Raw genomic sequence first — 25,970 nt, forward strand, 5'->3', positions numbered from 1 at the left:
TCTACTTTGCTTGATTTTTTTCTTTTATTATTATTATTTTTTTAGTATAGAACCAACCTTGTATTTTTTAATGAGCTTCACATAGTCATAACATATACCTTTTAAGGAATTTTAAAATAATTGACACATGAAAGAATAAATCACAATGGAAATTAGAAAATATTTTAAGAGCAACAGTGAAGATATAACATTAAAAGATGAGATGCAGCTAAAGCCACCTTCAAAGGGAAATTTATAGCTTTATGTTTTTTGCAAAAGATGAAAGATAGAAAATTAATGATTAATGTTTCGTGTGATGCAGAACTGCCAGATTGCCAGAGCAGCTGCACCATTTTATAATCCCACCAGCATTGATTGTGTGAGGATTCTAATTTGTCTGTCACTTTACCAATACTCATTAGTTTCTTTGATTAAAGCCATCCTAGTTTATATGAAGTGTTAACTCATTGCAGTTTGATTGACATCTCTCTGATGACTAGTAATGTTGAACATTTTTCATTTTTAGTGCTTATTGGCATTGGTTTATTGGCAGTTTATATATCTTCTGGAGAAAGGTCTATTCAGTTACTTTGTCCATTTTTTAAAAAAAGATTTATTTTAAGGGGAGAGCAAGTCTGTTCTCCCTTGAGCTGGGGTAGGTGGGGAGAAGCAGAAGGAAGGGGAGAGGGAGAGAATCCCAGGCAGACTCTCTGCTGAACACAGATTGCTGAGTGTGGAGCCTGCCATCGGTCTTGATCCCACAACCCTGAGATCATGAACTGAGCTGAAATCAAGAGTCAGATGCTTAATCAACTGAGCCACCCAAGTTCCCCAGTTACTTTGTCCATTTATAAATAGGGTTATTATTATTATTATTCAGTCATAATAGTATTTTATACTTTTTAGATGCAAGTCTCTTAGATAAATTATTTGCAAATATATGGTTTGTAACTATTTCTTGTATGTGAATTGTCTTAGCAATTTTTTTTTTTAAAGATTTTATTTATTTATTTGACACAGAGAGATCACAAGTAGGCAGAGAGGCAGGCAGAGAGAGAGGAGGAGGAAACAGGCTTCCTGGCGAGCAGAGAGCCCGATGCGGGACTCGATCCCAGGACTCTGAGATCATGACCTGAGCCGAAGGCAGTGGCTTAAACCACTGAGCCACCCAGGTGCCCCGTCTTAGCAATTTTTTGATGGTAATCTTTTGTAAATATGTTTGCAGTACTGTTAATCTAGATATACCTGGTTGCAACTGTAATCTTTCCTTATGTGTTTCTTAATTTTTCTTTCTTTTTTTGTTTCTATCTGTATATCTCTTTTCCATTCCTTTACTGCTTTTAGTCGTTCATACTTTATTTTTCTCTATCTGTCCGCTATTTTGCTGCATATGCTTATGTGTCTCCTCCAGATTCTGAATTGATTGGCTTACTGAGAATTAAAACTACTCACTTGCTCCTTCTTTTTCTCTTTTTCTTTCTTTTTTTAATGTTATGAATGGCCTTAATTATTTGCAATGAGAAGTGGGAGGGGACATCACAGTTACTGCACCAAGGGTGGCTCTAAAGACCTACTCTTGCTCCTCCCCCCCACCCCCACCCCCACCCAACAAAGAACTAGAGCTTTTTTCCTAATAGTTCTGTAAGGGCCTATTAGCCAGAGTGATTCCATCCGGTTAAATAGTGATTTTGTTTTTTATGCAGTAAAACTTAAACTGACCCTGTGGGCCCCCCCTCCGCCAACTTACTTAAAAGCAAGTCCCGGAAACCAGTAAAATATGGAGACCAGTCCCTGATAACAGAGCCCAAATACAAGGGTGGATCAGGTCAGGTGGAGATGACAGAGCCCGAATGTAGGGATGAGTCATGAGTTGGGCCAAGTGGAAACATCCAATCAGTGGGGCATGCATACTGTCTCCCTAGCTACCAAGGAGTGTGGGCCCCGCCTTTTGGGCGCCAATTCTGACCAAGGTGATAGGCTAGTTCAAATAGCTACTATGGGGTGAATTGCAGTTTAATTGGCCACCCGTGTGTGACATAGCATGACTGTGCAGCTTTCTCTGTGTGTTACAGTCTCATTGGCCACCTGTGTCAAGCTTTGCTTGACTTTCGCTTTGTATCAGTCTTGCACCTTTGATCACGGACCTATTATTGGGGGACCCATCAGTTCCTGATAAGTGATCTTCTGTGGTTTGTACCTGTCATCAATTTTATATTACACAAATACAATTAATATGAAAATTAACACATAGCAAAGATTATGCTTTCCATATGTCATTATTTCAAAATTACATGAAAGACTGTTTGCTTACAAGATCAGTTTGCAGTTCATCTATGATTAGGTGGCTTCTGATTCAATTATTAAACTCTCTCTCTTTCTCTCTTTAAAGATTCAAAATGGATAGTATAGAAGAACCTCAGAAAAAAGTCTTTAAGGCTCGAAAAACAATGAGAGTGAGTGATCGTCAGCAACTTGAAGCAGTGTACAAGGTCAAAGAAGAACTGTTGAAAGCTGACGTCAAGCTGTTAAATGGCAACCATGAAAATGGAGATTTGGACCCAACCTCACCTTTGGAAAATACAGATTATATTAATGATAAGGAGGAGGTGAATGGCATTGAAGAGCTTTGTTTTGACCCTGAAAAAAGTAAATCAGAATGGAAAGAAGCCTCTTGTACCTTAAATGTTAATATAAAAAACAAGCAGGATGATGATTTAAAGCATGAAACTTTGTCTCCTAATAGTATAGCTCCTGAGCTAGTCTGTAAACTGACTCCTGAACCAGCTTCTGAAGAGCCAGCCTCTGTTGATCTGGCTATGGGAGATCCAGCCTCTGGAGATTCAGCCCCTGATGGTCTGGCCTCTGAAGTATTAACCTCTGGTGATCCTGCCTCTAGCGATCCCACCTCTGGTGATCCCACCTCTGGCGATTCCATCTCTGGTGATATCACCTCTGGTGAAACAGTCTCCAGTGAACCATTTCCTGGTGAATTGGTCTCTGGTGAATTGGTCCCTGATGAATCAATCTCTGGTGAACCAATCTCCAGTGAACCAGCCTCTGGTGATTCAGCTTCTGGTGACCTGTCTTCTGGAGCAGTGGCCTCTGATGATCCAGCCTCTGGTGATCCATCTTCTGGTGATCCAGCCTCTGGTGATCCAGCCTCCAGTGATCTGTCCTCTGATGAACCGACTTCTGATGAACTGACTTCTGAATCAGCTTTTGATCCCACCTTTGAACCAAGTTCTTTATCAGTTTGTGAAGCTGTTCCTGATACTGACAGTACTGAGCCTAGTAGTAATAAAGGTGATGATTTTCTGGAAAAAAATGGGGATGATGAAAAGTTAGACCAGATTTTCTCATTTGATGAGAAAAAAAAAGCTGATAGTAATATTGATGCTGATGAAGAAACCCTAGAAACAGATGATACAGTTATTTGTTCAGATCTACCTCCTGAAAATGAAAAGAAGTTAAAGGAAGATGCTGTTACAGAACCTGCTCTTGGAGAGGAGGCTATATCTAGCAGTATGGAAATTGACCAAAGTGAAAAGAATGAAGATGAAAATCCTGCAGACCTTGCAGAAACCATTAGTGAAAATGTTACAAAAGATGACAAAATTGAGATTGCCTTGGAAAATACAGATTCTATGGAGACAGATGAAATTATTCCTATTTTAGAAAAGCTTGCACCAGCTGAAGATGAAATTACTTGCTTTCCTAAAACTTCTCTCCTTCCAATTGATGAGACAAATCCAGATTTGGAAGAGAAGATGGAAGGTTCATTTGGTTCACCATCTAAACAAGAAAGCAGTGAGAGTTTGCCAAAAGAAGCCTTTTTGGTCCTCTCTGATGAAGAGGATCTTTCTGGTGAAAAAGATGAGTCTGAAGTTATATCACAAAATGAAACATGCTCTCCAGGTTAGCACATTACTTAAGTTTTAAAGATTTTGATTAGGTTTAATAAACTGTTTAACAAAGCTTTAATAAAGCATTCTTAAAAGTTTAAATGTTTTTTAGTTGCTGACAAAGTTTATACTTTTTCCAGTGATGGTGACTGGAATGATTTCTAAACTTCATAGATTCTTAACAGAATTTAGCAATATTGTGTGAGCAACACTGTGTGACTTGATAAAAAGGAAGTTAAAATAATTGGAAAATTTGGCCCTTGCCCTTAAGAGGCTTATAGTCTAGGAATAAAGAGATAACATAGACCAATGTAATACTATGAGATAACAGTTTCAAGTCAGTACATAATTGATCAAAGTCCTAACAATTGTTCTTGCTATCACTTAGCAACCAAATAGCTTATAATGTGAAAGCCTACTGTTTAAATTATTTGCTTCAAGTGTAGCAAATCACATTTTACAATTAACTTTTCCCAGTGAATTATGATTCCTTTAATATTCTTTGTTAGAGAATGACCTCACCATTGCTAGAATCCAGAAACCTTGAAGACTGATAATCTGTTTGATAAAGCCTTCATCCATTTGCTTCCTTAGCCTTCTTGATTTTCTTCACCTGCATCTTCTGAATGATTTCTCTGTAACTTATATCTGTTTTGATTGTCTTCTTTTGTTGTATCCCTGTTACCTTTAGATTAATTCCAAACCCTTTATATAAAAGGTATATAAGCTTCATAGTTTGTTCAAAAGCCTATCTTTCCATCTCTTTTATTATTCCTGGAGAAAAAGGAAAGAATAAGAAAAATCCTATTTTGCTTTCATGGTCAAACTCAGACATAATTTCTGTTAGAAACTTTCTCAAGTCTTTTCACAGTGGCATTAATACCTTTATGTTCTTGTACCATCATTTTCTTAGCCTTCGAATTGTGAGAGGAATGACTTTGTAGAATGAAACGTATCATTTGGTTTCTAATTTGTTCAAAAGAAATAAGAAACAGGCCTAGGAAACACAGGGGTGTTTTTTCCCCCAATATATTATACCAATTTTTGGAGGCAAAGATTTTTTTTCTTATTAAAAGATTATTTCATTTCCAGAGAGCATTTATTCATTATTAAAGTTATATTGAGAGACAGGCTAGGCTGTTTTGGTTCTGGGGATTTAAAGATAAAATTTAGTACTTGCCTTCAGGATGCAGACAAAAATTCAATTGCAGGACATTAAATACAAGGCTGTGAATACACTAATAATGTTAAATTGGTATTCTGGGAGTATAGAGAAGGGTAACTTTATAAAAAAAGATGTATTTAGAAGAGCACTTTCTTTTCACTATCTCTATAACAGAGTTTTAGTGAAGATAATCCCTCTTAATTGTAGTTCCATCCTACTTGCTCAAGCCAAAAATATTGGCGTGATTCTTATTTTTTTCTTTATATCCCATATCTCACAAGTCTATCAGGAAATCCTGTTGGGTCTGCCTTCAGATTAGATTTAGAATCCAGTCTCTCTCTTCATCCGCTATCATCACCCTTGTTCTAAGCCACCATCATCAGATCAAAATAATGCTTGTCCAGTAAATATTTGTGGAGTAAATGAATTGATAATATAATAGAAGTATATCAGGGAGGACCTTGGTTACCATGCTAAAGCATTCTAATAGTATTTGGGAGCCACTGAATGATTTCAAGCAGGAGGAGAATGGCATAGTGAAGTTAAATTTTGGAAAGATAGTAGGTAACCATATTTAAGGTGACCTTAACTCATTCATTCAGTAAGTATTTATAGAGAAAGTGGTATTGGGGTAAGTCCTTAAAAAACCTTTTGGTAGTCATAGGAGATTTCAGATTATTATTTAATGATTTTATACATTTTACCTTTATGTCATGGTTTTGATAATAGGGACCATTTTCTCACTTAATGCTATTAAATGCCATGAGATGACTATCACGCCACCCATGTTACATACTTTGAAAATTCAGACTTGCGTTTATTTTTGATTACTTTTATTTATTTAAATAAATCATTTAATTAATTATTTTATTAATTAATTTATTTATTTAATTAAATAAATCATTTAAATGATTATTTACTTATTTATTTATTTGAGAGAGGAGTGAGACAGATAACGAGCTGAAGTAGGGGGAGGAGCAGAGGGAGAAACAAACTCCCCACAGAGCAGGGAGCCCCACGCTGGGGCTCATGTGGGGGCTCTATCGTGGGACTCTGGGATCCTGACCTGAGCTGAAGGCAGACGCTTAACCAACTGAGCCACTGAGGAGCCCCAGTTATTTGCTTTTAGACTTTTATTTAATTGTATGCTATTAGCAGAGTAAGTGTAGTGATTAATACCTTAGTTTATAACTAAACTTTTATTTCCTGCCCTCCCTTCCCCAACCCCCAAGGAAATTTTGTATGTAATACATTTAAGTATAGTTTCTTCATTGGTCTTAAAACTGTACTCTGTTCTCTTTACATGGGAGAGAAATCTGTTACAGTAGTCCCCTTTTGTCAGTGGTTTCACTTTTCATGGTTTCAGTTTTTGTGGTTTTAGTTACCCACAGGCAAGCATGATCTGGAAGCAGATTATTCTCCTTCTAACTTATTCTCAGTAGTGTTAACTTTCTAGGTCAGTATAGTCTAATGCTGCATCACAATACATATATGTCATTCATCTCACTTCATCTCATCACATTTGCATTTTAACATTTTACATCATCATAAGAACTGTGAGTATAGTACAATAAGATATTTTGAGAGAGAGACCATATTTATATAACTTTTATTATAGGATATTGTTATAATTATTTTATTATTAGTTTTTGTTGTCCATCTCCTGTGCCTAATTTATAAATTTAACTTTATCACAGGTATATACGTATAGGAGAAAACATATAGCGTTCATTACTATCCATGCTTTCAGGTACGCACTGGAAATCTCGGAACATAGCCCCTACAGATAAAGGAGAACTATAGTGTATGTCATTTTTGTTATTGTATACCTTCTGAGATATTAACTTTCATCATTTTTTATTCTTGACTAATTTTTTTTTTTTTTTTAGATTATTTATTTGAGAGTGAACTGGAAGAGGGGTGGAGAGGCAGAGGAAGAGGGAGAAGCAGACTTCCTGTTAGGCAGGGAGCCTGACACGGGGCTCTATCCCAGGACCCAGATATTTTTGACTAATTTTTAATGTTTTCAGAACTCAGAATTATAAACTGAAGAGCTGAGGACCGCTTCTTCCCTCTAGCTACTAACATTTATGTGCTGTACTAATAGGAAAACATAAACCTCTGTCATTTCAGGCACTTCTTTAGCAAATTTGTTTTAAATATAACAGTTGTGATACATGTAAGCAGCAACAAAAAATAATGAAAGAAATCAGAAAGCAAATAAAAAAGCCATTTTAATTTTACAATTGTAAAAGAAAGGCCCAAGAACATATTGTAGATATACTGAGTGGGCCTGAAGATACTGTCAGAGTATTGCATAGTCCTTGATGATGATATTCATTAGATGATTAAAATGATAATCTGTATATTAAGAAGGCTTGGAAAACAAAGATTTCTGTCTGGAAAAGTTTAAACAGCAGTAAAAGAGGTCCATGTATTAGTTTATCTTTCATTCACTTCCCATGCCACGTACTCTTTCTCTAGCTTCTTTTCCATCTCCTTTCTCTTTCACGGTCATTCTTCAAGTTCTTTTAGTAGGCTAGCACTGTTTTTTCTCCTCCTATTTGTTCTTTAACTTAATTGGATTTTGATTTTCATCTTGGCAGTCCCCCCTCCTTTTTGTTTTCAGTGAAGTGCCATTTATGCTCATATTGTTCAAACCAGGGGTTTAAATCCAAAACTTTGTCTTTATCGCTCACACTTGGCTGCTTTTTTAAATAGTCCTTCCCTCTTGAGACCGTCTAGCTTTTTGGCTCTGGCATTCTCCTTTTTAAAAATCCTTATTGGGGGGCGCCTGGGTGGCTCAGTGGGTTAAGCCGCTGCCTTCGGCTCAGGTCATGATTTCAGGGTCCTGGGATCGAGTCCCACATCGGGCTCTCTGCTCAACGGAGAGCCTGCTTCCCTTCCTCTCTCTCTGCCTGCCTCTCTTGTGATTCCTCTCTGTCAAATAAATAAATAAAATCTTAAAAAAAAAAAATCCTTATTGGCCCTTCTCATTCTGTTTCTTAATGGAGAAATAGGAGGGAGAGCTCTTCTCCACCTGCTTTTTTTGTTTTATAAACATGGCTATTTATAATATTTTAGAGGAGAAAAATATGTTTTACATTAAACCAGATTTTACACTAAATTTTGATACAATTTCCTTCCAAATTTTATTTCAAATGAAAAACGTATCTGTGGTTGATTTGTTTTTCCCTATTCACTCTCTAAGATAAATATGATGAGTGTAAGTGCTTATGAGGATAATTGCATAGGAGTAGAATTTCATGGGTTTTGTCCGTTTTTGCTTTAGGGTAGTAGTGATAGAATTACTGTGGTTTAGTTGATTAAAAATTTAGTGATATTTTATTGTCACTGTTTATTTTGTTCAGCTTAAGTTCTTTATTATCTCCATCCATTTGTGTTCAGTTATTTCTTACTGTATTTGGTTTTTCTTTGTGGAACCTCTTATTCCTGTACATTGGTGGAAATTGCAGATTTTTCTTTTCAGAGTTGAAGAAGATCAAAGAAGCAGGTTTTGGAAAGGGAAGTATAGGAGGGACATCAGTTTCAAGTGACTGTTACTGCCTAAGTTAGATAGGTGTATTTCAGGACAGAGATTTGGACTGTTTAGACAAATTTAGGAGCAGATAGCATATACTTCAACCCTTAGTTGAAGTTGAGTGATAAGATGGGATCACCTCAGTGGTAATCAGTGAGTATAAATGGAGATGAGAGGAGGTGTAAGAACTGAGCTCTTGACATTCCAGTGTTTCGAGGTTGGGAGATGAAGAAGAAACCGGCAAAGGAGATCAAGAAAGAGCAGCTCTTAATATATCAACTGTGCTTCAATAATAAGAATAAAAGCAATAAATAAGTATATTAAATAAAAAGAAAAGAAAGAGCAGCTTTTCTGGTAGAAAGAAAATCAGGAGATTTTGTTATCTTAGGTGCCAAGTAAAGAGGATGTTGCAAGGAGGGAGTCATCAGCCCAATTTTGTTTATGTATCAGATGCTGCTATTTGTTCAAGTAAGATGGGAGATGAATATTTAATAACCTGAAGATCATTTGTGACCATGACATGGGGTGGTGGAATTGAAAACCTAATGGAGATTGGGTTTCAGAGAGAATGGGAGGAGAATTGGAAATGATAAAATATAACTCTCTCCCCTTCAGGTTTTGCTTTAAAAGGGGGCACAAAAATTCACTGTAGAAGGTATTATTTGGAAGATTGTATTAAATAAAGCCTTAAAAAAATTCTGGAAATGTCTTATTAAGTAATGCCACATTTTTCTGATATGCTTTGTGAGGTTGAGAATTTTTATGTTTATTGGCCACTTGTATTTCCTTATCTATGAATTGCCTGTTTATCTACTTTGCTCATTTTCTAATGGATGAAATTATCTTTAGTTAATCTATAGGAATTTTTTGTTTTGTTTTAAATATTCTCAGAGTCAGTAATTTCAATAGGATTAGTAAACTATAGCCTATAGTCTCTGTTTTTGTCAATAAAGTTTTATTGGAATAGAGCCACATCTGTTTGTTTACTATTACATATTGTTGGTCACTGATTCCCACTACAAGGGCAAAGTAGTTGTATCAAAGACCATATGGCCCACAAGACTGAAAATATTTATTTTTTGGGCTTTACAAAAAATGTTTGCCAGTCTCTAAGGTGACACTTATTTTTGTCCATATTTCATTGGACTGATGAAAATGGGAAACCATCTCCCTATTGTCCTCTCCAATACACTTTTTCTACTTTATCTTATGAAATCTTATTTAAGATAATAGTCATCAGATAGATGATAAACATCTCCTTTGTCTCAGCTCTTTTCCCAAAGTTTTTAGGATGACCAACGTTACAAGATATGGTATCAGTTCTTGGTGAGCTTACTTATTGTCTAGTCTGGTTGAAAGGAAGGAATGCCACATATAGAACTGTATATGAGGATGGGCTAACTTGCCATAAGTCTATACTCAAGACTAGAGGAATTAAAGCAGAAACTATGAATGAGGACAGATTCCAAAAAAGACGGTCTTAACCTAAGTATTTGGATGAGTTTCAGGCATCCCATGAACTACTTGAAATTATATATAAAAATGTCTGTGTGCATGGGCCTTTGATTACTATTCTGTGTTTAAACAGGTCCACTCTTAGATTCTCTAGAGGCTTTATAAACAAAAAATTAAATATAGGACCTTGTTCCTTTCTGTAAAATCTGTTAATACCGCTTTTTTTTTTTAAAGATTTTTTTTTTATTATTTTATTTATTTGACAGAGAGAGATCACAAGTAGGCAGATAGGCAGGCAGAGAGAGAGAGAGAGAGAGGGAAGCAGGCTCCCCGCTGAGCAGAGAACCCAATGTGGGACTCGATCCCAGGACCTGAGATCATGACCTGAGCCGAAGGCAGCGGCTTAACCCACTGAGCCACCCAGGTGCCCCAATACCGCTTTTCTTATCCCAAGTTCTTTCCATTAAGTAAAACTAAAGTATAAAGTTTAATCCACTGTGTCTATTTTTAAATTCCAATAAGTGTTTTAAAGTGTTGAGAATCTAGCCGTATCTTCCAGGCATATCTGGAAAATGGGAATCGGGTAGGAGGAGGTTTTGAGGAAATGGAGAAAGCTCAAGCTATGTTTGACATATCTGTAGAGGAAAGGGAGCTAACATAATGTATAAAAGAGACAGCTCAAATCACATTGTTAGGCTAGTTGCTCTGCTGTATTATGGCTGATCTGGCTTGTAGTTACCCTAAGTGGAGCCATAGCTAATTTTGTTCTTTGGGTGGTATCATAATTTGCCAAATAACGACTGTATAAACCTTCATCTCAAGGAATCCAGTTATTTGTCTCTGGAGACTCTGGGGACTAGGAAACTACCCTCACTACCCTCGGTATTAAAATCAGGAGGATTTGGAAACCTGTATGTAGAAAAAAATGTTTTGTAATGAGTTTGTGATCTACAAGGGAGCAAAACATTTTCATTTCATTGAAACTGGAGTTGAGGGATAGGATCTTAAAATATTTCTAATGAGCATAGTAAATGGAAAGTTAATTTTCTAATACTCATTTATTTTTAATATGCCTTTCTTTTAAAGTTTAAAAATAGTTTTAGTAGGGATGCCTGGGTGGCTCAGTCTGTAGAGCATGTGAACTGTTCTTATGAGTTCAAGCCCCACATTGATGTGGAGCTAACTTAAAAAAAAAAGTTTTAGTAATCTTTATGTGCCGTTTTGTTTTGACTGTTGTCATGTTTTACAGCTTTATTGTTTTACCTTGGTGTGAAGAAAATATTTCTAAGAGCCTTAATAGGTTCATCATTGATCCTTGTGATCTGCCTGTTTTCACCTAAAAGGTCTTTCCAGTTATTTTAGCCTTGACTTCTACCATCAAGAGCTGTTGGGACTAAACTTGTTGTTTGGAGGAGAGATGCCATATCAAAATCTTTTTGTAATGTTATGTTCCTTGTGATTACGTATTTAATTTTGGTTGTAGGATATAATGAAACAAGATGCTTTATTGAAACCCTGGGGAGCCAGTTTCAGTGATGTAAGGGGGAAAAATAGAAAACCAGACATATTAATGGTTTGTTCTCCTCCCCCAGTTCATGATTAAGTTAGTCGAGATAATTATTGTAACAATGTAATTACATTTTTAGCAGGATATTTTTGTTAGCACTCTTTGTTATATTTTATATGCCTTGTGAAAATTACTTAAGCCTTTTTGAACATTGGGCTTTCCTCATCTAAGTAATGGTAGAAATAGTGTTTATTGTGTAGGCTTATGCTAAGGATATAAAGTAGTGTATGTCATATACTTTACTCAGTTGTTGGCACTGGCTTAAGTTAAACTTTTGTTGTCTATTTATCTTTAATTAATTTTTTAAAAAAGATTTTATTTATTTATTTGACAGAGGGTGGGAGAGCGCGCACAAGCAGGGGGAGTTGCAGGTAGTGGGAGAAGCCAGCTCCCCACTGAGCAAGGAGCCAGATGTGGGGCTGGATCCCAGGACCCCGGGATCATGACCTGAGTTGAAGGCAGATGCTTCACTGACTGAGCCACCCCGGCACCCCAGTAGTTTAGTTTTAATAATTGAATGCAATGGAATCTAAATGCTTTACAGTAGGTTTTATTAATCTACTGTTGACAGCAAATTACTAAGTAAGGTTCTTTGTTTTAAAATTTATACTATTTCCATGTTTAAGAGCTTTTTATGAATTTGTAGGAGCACTTGAAAGTGGACTTAGTCCTTCATTTCTACCAATCCATGCTATGTTCCCTTTTTAGTCCTAAAATTTCACATTTTGAGACTGATTTTATAAAAGCTTATTAACTGGATTGTTAATACCAAAATTGTAAATTACAGTGAGCTTAAATAAATACTGATGGAAGTAAGATTTCCTTTTCTGTTTTTGTTACAGCAGAAGTAGAAACTAATGAAAAGGATAGCAAACCTGAGGAAGAAGAACAAGTAATAAATGAAGATGAAAGACCTTCTGAGAAAAGTAAGCATGTACAAAAAACCTGAACTAGTTTAGAAAAATAGCTATTCATTGTTTCTTCTTTTAAGGCTATGGAATATATTTCCTTTCCCAAGATAATTTTAAAATTTTGCAGATTAAGTAAAACACACATTTTATTGACAGCTAACCTAAGGATTTTTGAAAGTATTATTTTCATATACCTCAGTATTTTGTTTATACTTTTAATTGTTTTATAAGAAAGATTTATGCTTAATATTTAATAAGGTACTATTTGAATGTCCTGAGATAAATCATTTTAGATTTTATGTTTAGAGCATGGAGCTATAAGAATTTTGTCGAAGGTGATACAAGTTAATGAAAATATGTGTCTGTCTCCTCAAGGTTCCTAGGCTTCACGGGAAAGGTGACTTGATGGGGCAGGGTGTCGTTAGGTTTATAAGGTAATCATTGGACTAGAAGTCAGGAAACCTAGGTTCTGTATCTCTCCTTGTCATTCTGGTTTCCACGTATGACTAGATAAGTCATGATTATAAGGGAAGTCATGAAGTAGAACTGGATTTTAAGGGTATAGAGAAAAGCAAAGAGGGATACTTATGGTCACATAAGGGCATTTCCCTTTAATAAGTGGAGATTTTGTTATTTTTATGTTTTATATATTGATAAAGAAACCAGATAAAATTTGATCTCATGAATGTATTACCAGTATTTGAAATATAAATTTTCTAAGTGAATATCTTTTAATATCTTTACCGAATTTACTTTTATAATGACAAATTTTACTGTTTTTATTTATTTGAAATTCATTAGGACATGTTAAGAATAACTAGCCTTGGGTGCCTAGGTGGCTCAGTCAGTTAAGTGTCCGACTTGTGATTTTGGTTCCAGTCCTAATTTGAGGGTCATAATCTGAGGGTCGTGGGATTGAGCCCTGTGTGGAGGCTCTACACTCAGCAGGGAGTTGGCATGAGATTCTCTTCCTCTCCCTCCACCCTTCCCCTTGTGCAAATGTGTGAGTTTTTTTTCCTCTCTCTCAAATAAATAAATCTTTAAAAAAGAAGAATAACTAGTCTTATGTTATTTTCCTAAGGCTAATGATGAAGATTTTTTCTAAATGCTGAGAGAAAAATGTATTGAAGAGGAGGAAATAATTAAAGCTATGTACAGTTGATAGATATCTGTGACATGAGAATGAATATTGTATTTTGTAAGGGGATTCATGTGCACTATAAAATTTAGCAAAGGGAATGAATATAATATGATTTCAAGAGAAGAATCTTTTATGTTCACATTATACATTACGTAGCCCTCAGGGTGTTCTTGTTTAGCATACTGAAAATAATTTCAAGTTCAGAGTTTAAAAGCTACCTATCCATTTTTCTAGTCTCTAAAACAATTCATAAAATTGCTGAGTGAGAATGATACTGTGATAACTAGGGATAATATTTAGCTGAGAATGGAAAAGAGGCATTAGGGTCTGTAATAAAAGAAGTTATCATGCTTTTTTATCTTTAGGTGAAATTTCCAGAAGAAAACGTTCTAAATCAGAGGACATGGACAATGTACAGTCCAAACGTCGTCGATATATGGAAGACGAATATGAAGCAGAATTTCAAGTGAAGATTACAGCCAAAGGAGATATTAACCAGAAGCTACAAAAGGTGTTACAGATTATAAGTTAAAAACAATATTAAATAAAAAAACATGACCATTTTTATTCTCCTAGGTTTTGACATTATTCTGTATTTTACTGACATATTTAGGTTTTTCATAGAACTTGAAGAAAGTGGTTGAGCTTATTCTTAATAATTTAATTTTTAAAACTTTGATTCTTTTTAAAAGAGTTTTTGGATTTTATTTTTTCTTTCATATTGAATTTTATTCTGTGGAAATATTAGAGTCTTATATTTTAACTTTTAAAAAATACATTAACTTTTTAATCTTCATTATAAGGTGGTTATGGTTACGAGTTCCTACGTTATAACTCTTTGTTATGTTCTTTAGGCTTACTATTAAAAATAGTAGGGGCAGGGCCTTAGAATGACTAGGGAAAGGAAGTATTTAAAATACAAACTTTAGAAACATCTGCCTGTATCTATGAAACTAGAGTTAGAAATATTGAAAACATGTAGTATTTAATATACTTTTCTAAATGTATTAACAGATGTGTATGATAGATGCCTTTTTAAGAGGAATATGAAAGTCCAGTGAAATTAATTTTTTAAAGTCTTACATATTTTAATGAAATTATAAATAATCTATGTTTTAGACCAATATCCTTCTTCCACTAAGATACAGTATAAATACTCATATTAGAAAAAAGCAGTTAATTAGTGAGGCAATGAAAAAGTGCCATTTTTCTTTCCCAGCTTTTTTTATTTGTCATATGGAGATAATAATGTTTAGTCCTTTTTACAGAGCTGTTATAAATACGAAGATAGATATGTGAATTTTGAAACTTATATGTGTACTAAGAATGTATTCCTCTGGAACAGTGTTACTCAAGTATGGATTGTGGACACGTACTATGTATTCTATTTGTTAGGGACCCATAATAAGATAAATAATGTAAATTGTAAGTAGGCATTTAGAAATATTTTATAGAAATTTCATAGTGCAGTGATATTCTTAGTCTCACAAAAATATCATCTGCAACAGATGAGAAATTTTAAAAACTGGTCCTTTAACTGATTTCCTTTGAATCACAGAAGGTATGAGAAATAAATATTAAAACCTCAGTATAAAATTATTTATAAAATTTTACCCTCTGGAAATTTTCTATTTTTAGTATAATTTTGTCATAGTAGACACATGTAGAAGTAGAGGCTTTTAGCAGATATCATTGTGTTATGAATGCCAGCGTGTTTTCTCTTGAAACTAATCAATACATTATAACTGTCTTACTAGTCCTTAAGAGTATGTACTCTGCTGCTTGCTGAAATGCTGTCTTTGACTGTAACAAAGAAATATAACTCTTTAGGTTGTACAGTGGTTGCTGGAAGAAAAATTGTGTGCACTACAGTGTGCTGTATTTGATAAGACTTTGGCAGAATTGAAAACACGAGTTGAAAAGATTGAATGTAACAAGAGGCATAAAACAGTTATTACGGAACTACAGGTTCGTATACTGATTTGAATTGTATACCCTTGTGTCATTATTTTTTTTTCTTTTCTTTTTTCTTTTTTTTTTTCCATTTTATTTATTTTTTCAGCGTAACAGTATTCATTGTTTTTGCACAACACCCAGTGCTCCATGCAAAACGTGCCCTCCCTATTACCCACCACCTGTTCCCCCAAACTCCCACCCCTGACCCTTCAAAACCCTCAGGTTGTTTTTCAGAGTCCATAGTCTCTTATGGTTCGCCTCCCCTTCCAATTTTTTTTTTTTAATAAACATATAATGTATTTTTATCTCCAGGGGTACAGGTCTGTGAATCGCCAGGTTTACACACTTCATTATTTTTATTACTTGTTTTGCGGGATACGTTTTCAAAGTTGATAATAATTACATTTAACTTCTAAATATTAGAAGTAAAAAGAGGCACCATTAGTTTGCTAGGGCTGTCATAAAAAAAAGTACCGTAAACTGGTAGCTTAAACAACAGAGAAGTACTGTCTCATAGCTCTGGAGGCTAAAAGTCTATGATCAACGTGTTGGAAGAATTGGTTCTCTTTGAAGGCTATAAGAAAGACTCTTTTCCATGTGTCTCCTTCCTCTAGCTTCTGATGGTACACTGACAGTCTTGGACATTCCTTGCCTTGTGGAAGTCTTTTGTCTTCATATGGCACTATATGTGTGTGTGCGCACGCACGTGCGCGCACTTGCATGCTACACACCCATATTTCCCCTTTTTACAAGGATATCAGTTGGATTGGATTGGGGCCCATCCTACTCCAGTATAACCTCATCTTAATTACCTTTGTAAAGACCCTCTTTACAAATTGAATCACAATCAGAGAATACTTAGGGTTCAGACTTCAATATATGAACTTCTCGTATAGTTCAACCCATTAAGAGAGCCTTAGTCACTGAGGAAAGGCTGGTATTATCTAGCATGTCATAAGTACCAAATAATATTTATTGTAAGTGATTCTTTTTATATTAACCCACTTCCTGCCATGGATCTTATGATGTAAAGATCTTAGTTTGTTAATTTATATTTGTTAATGATTTTTACTTTCCTTTTTTTATTAAATATAACTATACACATATATACACATATAGTGCCAGAGCTTCTAAATGACTGAAATGAACACATGATAACATGCTGTAGTAAATCATTTTATTCCAAGACTAAGAACCTGGAAATTTTTATCAATACATTCATTCTGTCATATAGTAAATGCGTGGTTTCTATTAGGCTATCTGAAATAAGAGCATAGTCTACAGATGCTGAGTTTGCAAACCACTTGTAGACCCTTACTTTATAAATGAGGGAAAAGGGGTCCATGAAAATAAAGTCACTGTTTTCTAGTTATAAAACAAATTGCAACCAAATGTGACTAGAATTTATATATTTCTTAGCCTGAAAGTTATCTTCTTGGGTTCATATTGTTAATTTTATTTGAAGTAGAGACTTTTTAAATAATAAGATCTTTGTAGTAATTTTGTTATGTACCATGTAGTATGTTACGAGTCCTCTTTCTTACCTTTAGCAGGTCTTTCTCATAGTGATAGTGTTATTTAATTATTAAACTTTATTTTACTAATATGGTCGAGAATTTTGAATTAGAATTTTAAAATGTTTGAGGATTTAAAGAGTGGTTTCATTCGTTGTTTCTCATTTAGTGTTTTTTAAAAAATCTGAGACTTTGACTCGCATATTCTCATATAACATGCAAGTCCAGATCTCTTAACACTTAATAAACTTTTCACTTTGATGTTACCTGGTAGCCTCAGAATCTGAATCCTTTAAATGCCAAAACATTCTCTTCTCCACAAATTAATGCCCCATACCATTGTTCCTCTTACTTGTAATTCTTGAATCCTTAGACAAATCTTCCAACAGTATCTTCCCATTTTTCTTCTCATTGATAGTTTTTGAGTTCTTGGAAATTGATTTCTTTTAGTCATTTCACATATACAGTGGATTGCCAAATTATAACTTTTATTTCTTACAAAAGTCTATTTTTTGCTTCCTCTCACTTTTCACAGGCACAGGTCCATTTACATGTGGATTTTTTTCAGTTAATATGGGTATAGTACTGTAAATATATTTTCCTTTTCCATTCCCTTGATTATAGCAATAGCCTTTTACATGATTACTCTGGTTCTATTTTTTTTAAGTCCTTACTGGTCCTTCCCAATGATTGTACTCATCTTTCTTAAATACTGTTTGTTTCATTCTCCTCTGTATAGTCCAGATTCCTCAACAAAGTGTCATCATTCATTTTTTAATTTTTAATTTCTGGATCTTCTAGTTTTTGATCTACTTTTCCTAATACCTACCAATTGCTACACTGTCCTACAGAGTATCAGTGTTCATAGTATTTTCATTTTAGGCCTTCACCTTCATACTGTTTCTCCCATTTAAGTTACCTGTAGTGATCTGCCCTTACCATTCTATTTATTTAAATTGTACTAAGCTCGTTTAGTCCCTGTCTCTTTCTAGGTTTTTCTGATATTTAGTTTTTAGTGGAAGTAAAATTCAATAGCAAAATAACTGTTTTTACTTTACAATTCACTGGCATTTGGTTCATTTACATTGTGTGACTCTCATCTCTGTCTAGTTATAGAACATTTTCATTAACCCAAAAGAAAACATTATGTCCATTAAATAGTCACTTTCCCTTTCCCCTAGTCCTTGGCAACCACTAATCAGCTTTCTGTCTCTATTGATTTATCTATTCTGCATATTTTTTTACGAACAGAATCCTATAATATGTGACTTTTTGTTGGCTTCTTTCTCTTTGCATAACATTTTCAGGGTTCATACACAATGTAGCATGTATCAGTACTACATTCCTTTTTATGCCTAAGTGATATTTAATTATATTTATATGCTATTGAAAGTATTTGTATACTATTCAAAATAAGTAGGTATTCAAGATGTTAAGTGTAATTTCCAGAATAATCATTAAAGAAAAAACGAAAATATATATAGCTATATAGTATATAATATAATGGGTATGTGTTATATAAATGGTTGACCCTTGAATAATGCTGGGCTTGGGGTGCTGATCCCCTCCCCTGATATAGTCAAAAATCCATGTATAACTTTTTTTTTAAAGAGAGGTGGGGGAGGTATAGTGGGAGAGGGAAGAGAGACTCTTAAGCTGGCTCATGCCCAGCGCAGAGCCTGATGTGGTACTCAGTCTCACAACCCCGAGATCATGACCTGAGCCAAAATAAAGAGTTGGATGTTTAACCTACTGAGCCCCCCAGGTGCCCCACTGCTAAGTTTATTTCAATTAATACACTTTCTGCTCTAGAATTTCTATATGTTTTCTTTACACAGTTTCTGTCTCTTTGGTATTCTGCTTAGTGAGACATTGTTTTCCTGTTTCTTCTCATTTTTTAAAGTTTTTTGTTCATTGTTTCTTTTAGTTCTTCGAACAGATTTTTAATCAATTTATTTAAAGTCTTTGTCTAGTAAGTCCAATACCTGAGCTATCTTTCTTTTCATTATTTTTGTTCTGTGAATGGCCCATACTTTTTTTTTTTTAAAGATATTTATTTATTTATTTGACAGAGAGAGATCACAAGTAGGCAGAGAGGCAGGCAGAGAGAGGAGGAAGCAGGCTCCCTGCCAAACAGGACCCTAAGATCATCACCTGAGCCAAAGGCAGAGGCTTACCCTACTGAGCCTCCTAGGAGCCCCTGGCCCATATTTTCTTATTTCTTGTTTCTTTGTATGCCTTCTAATTTTATGTTGAAATTTGAGTATTTTGAGTATTATATTGTGGCAGTTCTGGGAATCAGATTTTTTTCCTCACTACCAGAGTTTGTTGATGCTTCTTGTTGTGATTTGTTATTTGTTGGTTTATGACTTCTAAAATGTTTTTGGAAAGTATAAATTCTTTGTTGTGTGGGGCCCCTAAAGTTTGGTGTTTCATTAGCTTAGTGGTCAGGTGATGTTCTGCCAGTTATTTTAAATGCTTGAAGCATAAAAAAGAAAAAAGGAAGAAGGAAAAAAATACTCACACAGTCTTTGCAGATTGGCTCTGTTGAGGCACTCCTTCAGTGCTAATTAACCAGGCCATTTACAGCTTGCCCTATCCAGCTTGCCTTATCCTTCACTTCTACTTGCTTAAGTGAAAGCTTAGGGTCTTTTCAGGCTATTTTTTGCTTTTTTCCCTTGGGCATCTGTATAGTCTCTATTCAAGAGCTTTTAGAGTCCCTTTTGTGTCCTGTATCACCTTTTCCAACCTTTTCTTACCCAGGCTTTTCTGTTTATTGCTTGTCCAAATTGTTGTCCTTTGCCTCAGGCTGCTGTGCCAAAGCTTTTAAGGAAAAGTTGTCTGGGATGTTGCTCCAGCCTTCGGAATTACTTGAGTTGGGTGAAACAAAGGCTGGCCTGTGTGATGGGCCTTAAGGGAGATGCCAGTGAAAATAAGGTCCATATGCTTCCTGTGGCACTAGAAGCCTACACCAGGCATGCTGTCATCTTTACAGCCACTGCTGATCTGGGTGTGGGGAAAAATGAATAGGCAACCTAGAAGACCACAGTGCTCTCTTACTGTAAAGTAGCAGCTTTATTCTTCCCTAGGTCTTCCCCTTGGCTTTTCTGACCCTGAGATCAAGATGTGAGCTGAGATAAGGAGTTGGAAACCGGCTGAGCCACGTAGGCACCCCACTGTTTGGAGTTTTTGAATAGATTCCAGAGTTGTGCAAAAGTTGATTCTAAAAATATATGTCAGCTCATTAGTTGCTTTTGGGAAGGGAATGAACGCTGAAGTTCCCTACTCAGTCATTTTTGGTGATATCACTCTGTTCTGGTATTTTTACTAATATTACTTTTGCGTTCTCCAGTATTTAAAGCTTATATATCACATACTTCAGCAAATAATTATATACTTTGCTAAATTATTTACTGTTTTTTAGTTACAGCTAACAATAAACATTTTAAAAATGCTACTGTATATATACTATATCTCATTCCATAGCAGTTGATGAGTACATCTTCCCGATTTGCATATTTATATTCATTTACTGTATCTGACTGACTTTGGCAAAATCCAGTATGAATTTTATAAAATTCAAAGTTAACACAATTGGAAACAAATACTTAAATTGGGTTCAGGTATTTTGCTTTAAGGAATAAATTAATATAATAACAAATTTTAGTATCAGGGCCCTCTTTTTAAAAATGCAGCAGTTATTATAAAAATATACCTTTAAGAGACTCATGATCCTTTTGCAATAGTGTAAAAATTTATAATACATTGAAAAATTCGGTGAGAGAATAGAATTGAATCATGTAGACTTTATCTTTAGAGGAAAATTCAGGGAGTTCTCTTTTCTGCTAAAATTTTTAAGGTATAAATTTCTCTGTAGCTACAGGAAAGTAGATTTTTGATAGATTTTCTTATTGTCTTTCTTACATATTTTAAAAATAGACTAGTTTGGGATTATTTAAAATCATTTTTAAGGTTTTAATAATTGATTTGTTGTGTGATATGACTTGTCCACTTCCTTTTATTAAAGCCTGTTGTAAATTATTGGCTTGTTTTCTTATTTCTGTGTACTAAATATTTTTATAAGAGCTGAAAATAATTTTCAGCATTGGGATATCTTGTATATTTCTTTAAGGTTGGTTGCCTTTCTTTTTCTTTTTCTTTTTTTTTTTTTAAGATTTTTTATTTAATTGAGAGAGAAAGAGAGCGGGAGCAGGGGGAGGGGCTGGGGTAGAGGGGAAGAAGACTCCCTGCTGAGCAGGGAGTGCAATATTTAGGGACTCTTGAATCGTGACCTGAGTGTGAATCATAGCCTGAGCAGGGATCATGACCTGAGCTGAAGGCAGACGCTTAACTGACTGAGCCACCTAGGTGCCTGAGGGATTGGTTACTTCCGGAATCATGAAAGAGTTTTTGTGTATTTTTGCTTTTACAGAGATGTCAGATGGTAAAATAAATCTCAACATTAGTTCCATGATTTTAATTATTTTTTTAATTATAAGGTAGTATAATTTTTAGATTTATTAATCTGATGCATTGTCACGATGAGAATTCTAGCAACTTATAAGAAAGTCTTAAAATGGAGATAGCTGTCATTTGCTGTGGAGTCAGTAGCAAATGTATAATAAAAAGAGAAATTATCAACAAATATTTAGCTTTTCTACCCCTCCCAGACCATAACTCCCTCACCAAAACATATTTTCAGATAGTTGTAGAGAGGAAGTAAAAATGGAAATTCTCTGCTCTTTAAATCAGAACTGTAATTAAAGTACTACATATCAAAACTACTAATGAAAGCCACAGCAGTATTCAAAGGGAAATTTATAATTTTAAATTCATTACTCCTGAACAGGAAAAGAGAAGAACGTTATATCTTCATCTTCTGTGCTAGGAAGAGACAATTACAAACTAAACTCCCAGAAGGAAGAGAGAGTTAATAAATTAATGAAATGTAAAAAACCCAACCCTTTTTGAATACCAAGCAATGAAGACAAAACCTTATTCTTTTGTGAAGACTAAAAGTAGATTAATTTTTTATTTATAAATAATGAGTACAAATAAACTAGATAAGGATTGAAAAAGGAGACAAAGATCCAGAGGAGATTTCTTTAAGAGAACATTATTACATATAACTTTACACCTATGATGTCCATTTTATTTAGTGAGCAAGTAGAAAGCCTAAGATTATAAGAAACTCTGTTCAGATTATAACCCATATCATATTTAGTAGGGATCATGGAAGTAATTCCATTGAAGTTGAGACTAGGACAAAGGCGTCTGTTATCTTCTGTTATCTATGCTGCTATTTGGAGTTTTGGTAGCAGTCTGAGTAATAAAATAACGACAGGAAAAAGAAATTAAGAGTAATGATTGGGAACACAATGAAATTAATTTGGCAAACTGTAGAGAAAGTAAGAAGTTTAGAAACTACCTGATTGAAGAAAAACTTCTAATAGTTTTTCTGTATATCAACAATGAACAATGAGAAGATATGAGATAAAGGTTTCACATATGGTAGATATTTAAAAATAAATAAGTAGTTAAAAATAAAAGAAAATTTTAAGACCACTGTGAGGAAAAAGGACAGAAAAAGAAAATCTGAGTCAACAAGTCAACTGTAAATGTACTGTGTTCCTAGATAGGAAAACTTGATCCCTTTCAAATTATTGTACAAATTCAAAATACTCAAAATTTCAAGTGGATTTTTTTCATGGAAATGGAAAAGCTGTCAACACACCCTGGAATACAGTATTTCATTGGTTATAATTTATAAAATGCTGTTTTAAGTAGTTTTAACTGAAAATAGCCCCCCCACCAAGTAAATCCATGACTGTCTAATCCAAGAGACAGTTTTGAAGAATGGATATATGTATCCATTTATTCAGTAGCTTTTTTTGAATGCTAATATTTTGTTAAGTCAGACTTGATGCTTGATTAGCTCTTTTCTCAGATAATTATTTCCTAAGAGGTTCCTTGGTGCATAATTTATGCAAGGAAATCGCTGGTTTGCCTAGCTTGCTAAATAAGGCTCAGTGTGTCTGAATCACAACAATTTATGTGACTTATATTTAAATAGCTACCCTTATGCCTATATGAGAAATAGATATGCCTAAGAAAGAAACCAAGAGCAAAATGAAATAAAAGTAGTAAAGACATAATTATAGAATATCCCTTTCCTAGACTAAAATCTGACTTGTTTATATAGTTTCTTAAAAAAAAATCTCACATAATACTTACTAGAGACCTAGTCTTAGAAACATTATGACAGATATTTTGAATTACAATTTTGAAAAATTGCACAGTTTCCTAGATTAAAATAAGAAAAAGGCTGGTTTTTTATTTCTTTTTTTATAATATTAAATGGCAGACAGCGAGTCAGTATCCAGATTTTGATTTTAATTTCTCTGATAGCTTAATTTTTTAAGTGATAAAATCATTTTTAAAAAGCATTTAAATATTACAGATGTATATGACTTGAAATCCTTTTACAGGATTTACAGGACAGTGAAATCCTTTTTACATTCTCCCTCATTGCCTGCCAATTCTAACCTCTAGAAGTAACCATTTGTAACTTTGGTATTTATTCCTTCTAGACCTTTCCATATATATATATATATATATATATGGAATATATATATGGAATATATATAATATACAAATATACAATATATTATATATAATATACAAAATGAGTTTTAAATAAAAGTAGTATAATAGTACTGTACAAACTACGCAACTTATAGACTATCCACCAGGTAGACTCAAGAATGAAAAACATTCTTGCATAAATTGTGGTACAGAAAACACCTTCCCCTATATCTTTCTTGAAAAAAATGATTTGAAATATTTTAATCATAGGAAGGTAAATCCGTATTAAGAATATAAAATTATGCTGTATGTCTTTGGTATTAATAAATATGCACAAATACTCAAGTCCTAAGCAAAATCTTCATCCTCAGGGTCATATGTGATTGAGTTCATAGGCTCTCTCAATGGACTTAAATACTTTGTTAGGTTTGGGGTCTCCTTCAGAAGTGGCTACTTTCTGAAAGAAACTTTAAAAGTAAATAATATCATTTTCTTTGTATGATATGCTTATATTAAAGAATTTTTCTGGAAGAGTTCTTCCTTAGGTGGGCCTCATGAACACACTCAGAAGTTTAATTTAAATTTCTTGAAAATATATTTAACATAAAATGGCAGCGGCAGTGGGGTATTTGGATGGTTCAGTGAGTTGCGCGTCTCTTGATTTTGGCTCAGGTCATGATCTCAGGGTTGTGAGATCCAGCCCCTGCTTTAGGCTCTGTGCTGAGCAGGGAGTTTTTTGAGATTCTTTCTCTGTTTCTTCCTCAGCTTGTGCTTGCGCCACTCACTCTCTCTCTAAAAAACAAAACAAAACAAAAATAAAAGCTTAAAAAAATTGGCAGTATGGGGCGCCTGGGTGGCTCAGTGGGTTAAAGCCTCTGTCTTCGTTCGGCTCAGGTCATGCATGATACCAGGGTCCTGGGATCAAGCCCCACATCTGGCTCTCTGCTCAGCGGAGAGCCTGCTTCCCCCTCTCTATCTGCCTGCCTCTCTGCCTACTTGTGATCTCTGCCTGTCAAATAAATAAATAAAATATTAAAAAAAAATTGGCAGCAGCAGTTAACAGCAACAGAAACAACTAGTTGAGTATTACATCTGTACTTTAGTAAAGACTTAAATACAAAATACTCATGTGGTAATGAGATAATTTTTTTTCTTTTCTGTTTTTTTCCTTAAAGTTTCTGTGAATATGTATTTGAGCAAGTATGTGATCAAGCAGCTTATGTAAGCAGAATAAATGATGAACAAATAATTTCACTGAAATGTTAATAGTGGCAAGGTAACATTTTTGAGACAGAGTATTAAAATTAACGTAATATGAAAGTGTTTCAAAGAATAATATTAAATGACCACACATACTCTGATGTTGAATGTACAAATTAGCAAAGTCTTTCTGAAAAAGAAATTGTCATTTAGATATTTGATAATTCTTAGATAATTTAGATATAAATTAGCATTTAGATAAGAATCATTTAGACAAGAGCTTTAAAAATATTTTCTGTCTCAGAAGTTATATTTTGTGAGTGGTACCCAAGGAAATAATTTGAAAGAACAAAATTGTTAATTGCATTATTTGACTATAGCAGTACATTGATAAACACTGAATATTTCCATTAGGAAATAAAGGGTATAAATAATGATTCAGTATATTACACATATATTCATAAGGCATGGCATTGGGTCTTTTATGACTTACAAGTGTGTTTAGTACAGAATTCTCAGAAAATTGTATAGTTACAACATACCAAAAAATAACAACAATAAAAATCCCCACAATTACACATTTTCAGAAATGTACTGGTTTGTGAGTTCTAGGAGGGAAGAAGCTAACCTTCTAAAATTAAGAGTGTTTACCTCTGGGTATTGAATTCAGAGGTCGTTTTAGTTTTCATTATGATTTTCTGTATTTCCCAAATACATATTTTATAATCAGCTTGCCTTATTTTCTTTGCTGTTGGCGATCTTCTCAGGATCCTTTCATTTGTGAGTTTCTTATAATGTATATATGAGTTCCTTTTTAATCCTATTATGTTAATTGATTTCTGTTTCATTTTTGCTTTTTTTTTTAGGCCAAGATAGCCAGGTTAACCAAACGCTTTGGAGCAGCCAAAGAAGATCTTAAGAAAAGACAAGAAGTAAGGATGTCTATTCTTGCATAATTAATATTTAGTTTTAAGTGGTAATCTTAAGAAATGGTGAGTTAGAAGGAAAGTCTTCCTTTATTACAGGTCTGAAATTTGAAATTTCATTCTGTGTA

The 25,970-nt window shown here is 34.3% G+C and overlaps 1 protein-coding gene across 5 annotated transcripts in view; it reads left to right on the top strand.

Annotated features, from left to right (window-relative positions):
- The window catches only part of LOC123946248 (activating transcription factor 7 interacting protein), a 120,235-nt gene that overhangs the window by 53,953 nt on the left and 40,312 nt on the right, over positions 1 to 25,970 (top strand). For 4 of the 5 annotated variants that reach the window (XM_046011654.1, XM_046011653.1, XM_046011655.1 and 1 more), the window contains 5 exons: positions 2,369 to 3,894; positions 12,452 to 12,535; positions 14,027 to 14,172; positions 15,492 to 15,629; positions 25,783 to 25,848. In XM_046011654.1, coding sequence (XP_045867610.1) covers positions 2,376 to 3,894; positions 12,452 to 12,535; positions 14,027 to 14,172; positions 15,492 to 15,629; positions 25,783 to 25,848 — 1,953 coding nt within the window. In that variant the 5' untranslated portion in view covers positions 2,369 to 2,375. The remainder of the gene's footprint in view (positions 1 to 2,368; positions 3,895 to 12,451; positions 12,536 to 14,026; positions 14,173 to 15,491; positions 15,630 to 25,782; positions 25,849 to 25,970) is intronic. The other variant, XM_046011652.1, reaches the window with a different exon arrangement.

Source organism: Meles meles, chromosome 7, assembly GCF_922984935.1.
Source record: "Meles meles chromosome 7, mMelMel3.1 paternal haplotype, whole genome shotgun sequence".
Taxonomy (NCBI): Eukaryota; Metazoa; Chordata; class Mammalia; order Carnivora; family Mustelidae; genus Meles; species Meles meles.